This window comes from Physeter macrocephalus, chromosome 18, assembly GCF_002837175.3.
Source record: "Physeter macrocephalus isolate SW-GA chromosome 18, ASM283717v5, whole genome shotgun sequence".
Classification (NCBI taxonomy): Eukaryota; Metazoa; Chordata; class Mammalia; order Artiodactyla; family Physeteridae; genus Physeter; species Physeter macrocephalus.
Window position 1 is genome coordinate 5,706,840 of NC_041231.1, and position 7,068 is coordinate 5,713,907.

General features: G+C 62.3%; 1 protein-coding gene across 1 annotated transcript in view; it reads left to right on the forward strand.

The window, feature by feature from the left end:
• The window catches only part of MCM2 (minichromosome maintenance complex component 2), a gene marked incomplete at its 5' end in the record, with an annotated part of 14,827 nt that overhangs the window by 911 nt on the left and 6,848 nt on the right, over positions 1-7,068 (forward strand). The window contains 4 exons of the mRNA XM_028478800.2: positions 573-792; positions 936-1,143; positions 2,743-2,877; positions 3,177-3,368. Coding sequence (XP_028334601.1) covers positions 573-792; positions 936-1,143; positions 2,743-2,877; positions 3,177-3,368 — 755 coding nt within the window. The remainder of the gene's footprint in view (positions 1-572; positions 793-935; positions 1,144-2,742; positions 2,878-3,176; positions 3,369-7,068) is intronic.

The window sequence follows — 7,068 nt, forward strand, 5'->3', positions numbered from 1 at the left end:
CAGGCTCAGTAGTTGTGGCGCACGGGCTCAGCTGCTCCGCGGCATGTGGGATCTTCCCGGACCAGGGCTCGAACCCGTGTCCCCTGCATTGGGAGGCGGACTCTCAACCACTGCGCCACCAGAGGAGCCCTAGAAGTCGTTTTTGATGGACTTACAATTGGGCAGACTTTATGTGAAAATCTGGATTACTGCTTTGATCAGAGCGTAGCAGCACGTTTCTGAACAAAGCAGCACGTGAGGAGGCGTGTGACTCCTGGTCCCCCACCGTCCCCTCCCCTCCCCTCCCTTTTGTCTCATATCCAACACGTTTCTTCGCGGGTTTCCTCCTGGCCTTGTAGGCACTCTGAGTTTGCGGCAGGCACCCCGTGTGTTACTCCACTGTATCCCCCCAGGGACTTAGGTCCCATTTCGTAGGTTCAGAGCTTGAGACCTAGGATCTGTCACTTCTCTGGGTCCCGTCGCTAATGCTGAGCGGACCTGGAAGCGAGGCTGGGCCTCCCCTTCTCGCAGGGAGACGGGCCTGCCCCAGCCTGCTCTGCGCTCAGCCTCTCTTCCCACCCCGCCCACCTCAGAGAACCGCGAGAGCCTGGTGGTGAACTACGAGGACCTGGCCGCCAGGGAGCACGTCCTGGCCTACTTCCTGCCCGAGGCGCCGGCGGAGCTGCTGCGCATCTTCAGCGAGGCCGCCCTGGAGGTGGTGCTGGCCATGTACCCCAAGTATGACCGCATCGCCAGCCGCATCCACGTGCGCATCTCCCACCTGCCCCTGGTGGAGGAGCTGCGCTCGCTCAGGTGAGCCGGCGGGGGCTCGGGCACCCGTGGGGGGTGGCGGGTGGCCGCGGCCAGAGAAAGCCCACCCCGTGGGTCCTGGCCTCCCTGGCGGGCGAGGGCCCGGCCCGCGCCCTCTGGGCTCTGACGGCACCTCGTCTCCGCAGGCAGCTGCACCTGAACCAGCTGATCCGCACCAGCGGGGTGGTGACCAGCTGCACGGGCGTCCTGCCGCAGCTCAGCATGGTCAAGTACAACTGCAACAAGTGTGGCTTCGTGCTGGGGCCTTTCTGCCAGTCCCAGAACCAGGAGGTGAAGCCGGGCTCCTGCCCTGAGTGCCAGTCAGCCGGCCCCTTCGAGGTCAACATGGAGGAGGTGAGCGCGAGGCTGGCACCGCGGCCGCGGGAGCCGGGATGCAAGTGCGTGTGGGCCACGCCCCGGGGCGCGCAGGCCCACGTGGTCAGCCCACGCGGTGTTCTCAGAATTCACGCCAGTACGTGCAGACCAGACCGTTTCATTTAAAGCATCAACGTTTCTGGGTTTTCTTCCTTGAGCGGGAAGGTCTGGTGAAAGTGGGCCCGCATCTCCCCTGGCTGCCTCGCAGCAGGGCACCTGCTTTCCAGTCCCGACTCCCTGGTACCTGCTTCTCTGGCCTCGCGCTGGGGACCCCTGATTTGTAACTGTCTGAGACACTGCTGTGCTAGCTTCAGGAGGCCCTGCTGGAAGGCTCTGGGCCTTAAGACCTCGGGCACAGGACACCCGACTTTGAACGTGAACCGCTCCCAGTGTAAAGTGCGGCGGGGTCGTCACGATCCCTGCGGTAGAGCCCAGACCCCCCTCTGCTGCTTTGCTGCCATGAGTGTTGGGTAACCCCTCCCTGCTCTACGATTCTGAGAAGCGCCCCAACTGGAGCCGCCTTGCCAGGAAAAGCCTGGCAGCCCGCAGGCAAAGACTGACCTGTTTCAAAGTTCAAGTGCGCCTTGCCTTGGGGGGCGACAGCTGCGGGGCTGGGCTCCAGGTGAGCCCATGCCTTTACCCAGACTCCCCCCGCCCCCTCCATCTAGCTGGTCCCCCTCCCCTTTACAGGGTCCCCCTTCACAGACGTTTCTTGAGAAGCTTCTTGCACGAGAGCAGAGTTGCAGGCTCTGCTTGCAGGGCACCTGGGACAGTAACTGGTAGTGGAATGATAATTACGGTGAAGTTTCTGGAGCAGTTGCTAGGTGCCAAGTGGTGGGGGGGTGCGTTATTTGGTCTTCATCACACCTTGTAAGGCAGGTGCTGTGATTGGCCCTATTTGGCCGCTGAAGTAACAGGCTGAGGTCACCCAGCCAGGAAGTGGCCCAGAGGATTAGAACGCAAGCGTTTTGAGGCAGAGCGTGTGCTTAAAACCACCTTTTCCCGTGGCTCTTTTCTAGGCAGTAGGTGAGACGATGGACGTTAGCTTGCACGCACAGTGCCGCCTTGTGACCTTGACAGTAAAGCCCACACTTGGTGTAACTCGTTTCGTGGGCGTTGGTTTGAGTGCTTTTCACGTTGTGACGTGACTTCCTCCTCCCTGTGTGGCTGTGGCTGCAGCGTTCGTGCCCCCATTCTGCGGGGCAGGCACGGAGAGGGGGAGGCCTCGCCAGGGCCGCACAGCTTAGGCCACAGAGGAGCCTGGCTCCAGTGTCCACGTGCACTGGGCTCAGCTGTAGGGCCTGTCACAGGGGTCTGGCTTCTGGCAGGAGGGAGGCATCGGGGGCGGGGGGTGGCAGGAGCGGGGACCGTGCACTGTGGCGCTGGTCACAGTGGCTCTCCCCGCTGCCACCTTGGGTTCTGCGTATCCTAGTCAGTGGTGGGAATAATAACGCCGCTCTCCTTGCCCCAGGGCGCCGGTCCAGTTCAGGTGACAAAGAATCGGTCGGTGCTTGGACAACAGCCCAGGCTTCGCCGGCTAGGGACGGGTCCCTTTGACTCTCTGTTTATCCCACGCAGACCATCTACCAGAACTACCAGCGCATCCGAATTCAGGAGAGTCCTGGCAAAGTGGCGGCCGGCCGGCTGCCCCGCTCCAAGGATGCCATCCTCCTCGCGGACCTGGTGGACAGCTGCAAGCCGGGAGACGAGATAGTGAGTGGCCGGGGGTGCCGAGGAAGTTGGTGTGAGCGCTGTGGCGGGGGACGGGTGGCGGTAGCCCGGGGAGTGGGTCAAGGTCAGCTCCCCCGTCTCTAACACTGAGCTTCTCCTTGTGGTGGACGGCCAGCTGGGTGCTGGGTTTGGGAGCAGCTTGCTGCGGTTCTGCTGAGTTACTGCTCTCCCGTCGGGGACCCGGGGACCCGGAGGAGGGGTCGGGCGAAGCCAGTGAGGAGGCGGGCCCGGCCCGCACTTCTGGCCCCGGGGTGGCCCCCCTGACCACTCGGTACCCCCAGGAGCTGACGGGCATCTACCACAACAACTACGATGGGGCTCTCAACACCGCCAACGGCTTTCCCGTCTTCGCCACTGTCATCCTAGCCAACCACGTGGCCAAGAAGGACAACAAGGTGGCCGTGGGCGAGCTGACTGACGAGGACGTGAAGATGATCACCAGCCTCTCCAAGGACCAGCAGATTGGGGAGAAGGCAGGTGGAAGGCGGGCGGGCGGGGCTGCTCCAGAGTCGGGGTACACGGGGTTCGCCGTCCGGCCCACAAGGACCAGCAGATTGGGGAGAAGGCAGGTGGAAGGCGGGCGGGCGGGGCTGCTCCAGAGTCGGGGTACCCGGGGTTCACCGTCCGGCCCACCTGCAGCCTCCGTCTCGGCCAAGAAGGACAACAAGGTGGCCGTGGGCGAGCTGACTGACGAGGACGTGAAGATGATCACCAGCCTCTCCAAGGACCAGCAGATTGGGGAGAAGGCAGGTGGAAGGCGGGCGGGCGGGGCTGCTCCAGAGTCGGGGTACACGGGGTTCGCCGTCCGGCCCACCCTGCAGCCTCCGTCTCGGTGCCCGGGTCTTGGAAGCTGGTCCCTTCGTTTGATTCCCTGCGTCTGCTCAGTCCGCTTGCCTTGGCGTGGGCTGTGCTCCAGGGGAAGAACGTCCGGCAGCCGCCCTGAGCCTGTGTCCTGCCCGCGAGGACAGGGGTGAGGTCAGCGTTCCTCAGGCTGTGCCGGGCTCGGGCTGGAAGGGAGACCGGGGGGCGGTAGGAAAAGCTTGTCTGGTGGGCATCCCGTGGCATCAGAGCCCTGCCGCCATTCGTTGCTCCAGGAATAGCGCTACCCCAGCACGGGGGGGTTGCTTTTCCCTTTAACCGTAGGCTTTGTGCTGAGGTTGGGGAGACGGGGGTTTTCGTTGCAGGATTACAAATACAGGCGACCCCTGGACAGTGCAGGGGTGAGGGGCGCCTACCCCGACTCTGTTGAAAGTCCACGTGTAAGTGGACCCGCACAGATCCGGCCCGGGTTGTTCAGGCTCCGCCGTAGGACGAGAAGCTCCTGTTGATGAAGTTCTGCCGCGCGGCCCTCGGGCTCCTGGGTCGCCGGGTGGCCCCTCAGGCTCGTGGCCCTCCCCCGCCCCCTCGGCAGCCCTGTCCCCTCGCCTCCCCGCTTCCTGTCCCCCTGTTGGTGCAGGACGGCCCGGCTCTCTCCCTGGCTGCTCTGCTGCCCCGCAGCCCAGGTCCTTTATGAGCCTGCCGAGATTGGGGGCCCACGGGGAAGGCGGTGTCCCCAGCCGCAGGAGGACAGGGACTGCAGTTCCGCCAACGTGCTGGGTCCTGAGGGACCCTCCAGGGCCACGTTGCTCAGGCTTCTTGGTGGGAGGTGAGACCTGGTTGTCGCCCTCATGGGGCTTGTCCTTTACTGCGGCCCCGGTGACCCCCCGCCCCCGCCGAGGGAAAGCAGTGCTAGTGTGACGAGCATGTTTTCAGAATCTCGACGGAGCGTTTGGGCCGGTTTCTGAGGGCGGGGGACTCTTGAGTCCCGGGCACGTGTCAGCTTGTGTACACACACACCTGATGTGTGCGGGTGCGGGGGGTCCGGGTGCTCCTAGAACGCTTTTCTAGCGCCCGCCTGCCCTCTGCCTGCTGTGACTTTCCTCTGCACCCTCTGCAACTCTGGGGACAAGTTGACGGGTGAGAAGGGAAGATCCAAAAATGATCAGGCTCATTGGAACGGTCGGAGCCAGAGGTTTGCAGGCTGGTGGCTGGTGGGCCCCATCCAGTCTGCCGACAGGTTTTCTCCAACTGGTACGTGGTTCTGTTTTGGTTTTGTTTTTCCAAACGTTTGAATGAGTTATGATTCCTTAGGAGTAGGGAGATTTCACGTAAAAACTGGGCGCCCAGGTTTTGATATTCCAAGTCGGGTGGTCTGTGTCTTTAGGAGCAAGTGATGTGCTGGGTGGCCGCCGCCCTCAGGTGGGTTCCCTCCGGTCTGCCGGCTGCCCGCTGCCGTGGTTTCTCCCGCCCGGATCCCTCCGGCTTCCGCCCAGCTTGCCGCCGTGGGCATCGGATTTCATGGGTGCTGATGGGGTGAAGCATTCGAGAGATGTGTGTTGTGCCTGACACTGAGGTTTTGGAGAACTGACAGGAGACGCACGCAGCCCGGAGCCAGACTTAGGGTTGAGTTTTGGCATCGTGCTCGGTGTGATCAGAGGAGCTGCCCCGGCTGCGAGCAGAGACGGGGGTCGTACCCACTCGCACAGTCGTTCTAAAGGTTAAGTAGGTAAGCGAGCAGGCGTGGGGTCTCCGCGGCCAGCTCTCGTTGCTACAGGTTGTTACAGCTGGGGCGCTGGGAAGGACCACTGGGAGGATGAGCACGGCTCTGGGGCCTGCGTTAGACGATTCCCGTGCTCACCGTGGCCGTGCGGGTGGGTGCTGGGCTGTCTGAGGGCGGCGGGCAGCGCACCCAAGACTTCGGAGCGTTAGAGCCTGGGGTCGGGTCCTGGGCGTCCCCAGCAGCAGGTGGTCTGTTTCCTCCTGTGTGATGTGGAGGTCGTGGCGGTAAATGGAATAATCCTTGGGAAGTGGGTGTCACCCCCTGGCAGGTCTGGGTTTGGGTTCACCGCTCTTACCAGGCGCTAAGCTGCCCTGTCACCTAAGGTAGCCGGGCCAGCACGGGCACACCGAGCAGTGTGGCAGTGGTGTGGCCGCTCGCGTGCCCTTCAGGCCGGCAGGGACGGCGCACAGGGAGCCTGCGAGCACAGCAGGCAGGAAGCGGGCCGCTGCCCTTGGTCCCCGAGGGAGACAGTACCTCATCCTGCGAGGTGCCTGCCACCCAAACAGCAGTGAGGAGCGGTCTGGGTGGAGAAGCCCAGGCCGGGCAGTCCTGGCATCAGGTCCAGCGCAATCGTCTCTCCCAACAGAGGTGGGGGCTTCGTAAGGGGATCGTTAGCGTGTACGGAGCGCTGAGTATCCGCTGGTCACTGAGTGACTTGCAGAGGCTTGTCTGTGTCTTGTTATTGATGAGTAACCTGAGACGTGGGCCGGTGGGGGCCTGGTTTACTAAAGATGCCCACGTCACGCGGCTAACGAGTGGCAGAGCCAGGGTCCCGCCAGGCCGTCCGGCCTCCACCCCCGCTTCCAGGGGCCGCCCTCTGCTCCCCCGTGCGGTTCCCACGTGCGGGAGGCGCCTCTCAGCGTCGGGTTATCGTGAGTTCCAGGGGACCCAGCTCAAGACGTGGCCCACGTTTTAAAAGTCACCACAGAAGTTGTGAGACGCGAGCGTGGCCTGGTGTGGCAACCCTGCGTGTCCTTTGCCAACTTCTCCCGTCCCCGAGGTCGTGGCTGGTCTGGGCTCCTCTGTGCAGCCCCCTCCCCTGTTATTCTGACACAAATTCAGACCTGCCCTTGCACCTGCACCTACATCAGTGTGTCTCTCGAGGCTCTCTTTTTACTAAACTGACCCCCACTACCACTGTCACACTTGAAGAAATACCTAGTAGTTCCTTTAGGGTTGATGTTCAGTTGGGCCTACAGTTCCCTGGTGGTCTTTTTTCTTTTTGAAAAGTTTCTTGTAGTCAGTGTCCAAGTAAGGTCTACACACTGATTTGTTGACTGTCTCTCATCTTTTTAAAAAATTTATTTATTTTTTAAATCTTTGGCTGCATTGGGTCTTTGTTGCTGCACGCTGGCTTTCTCTACTTTCGGCGAGTGGGGGCTACTCTTCGCTGTGGTGCGTGGGCTTCTCGTCGCGGTAGCTTCTCTTGTTGCGGAGCACGGTCTCTAGGCTGCGCGGGCTTCAGTAGTTGCAGCACACGGGCTCAGTAGTTGTGGCTTGCGGGCTCTAGAGCACAGGCTCGGTAGTTGCGGCTCACGGGCTTCAGTAGTTGTGGCTCGCGGGCACTAGAGCAC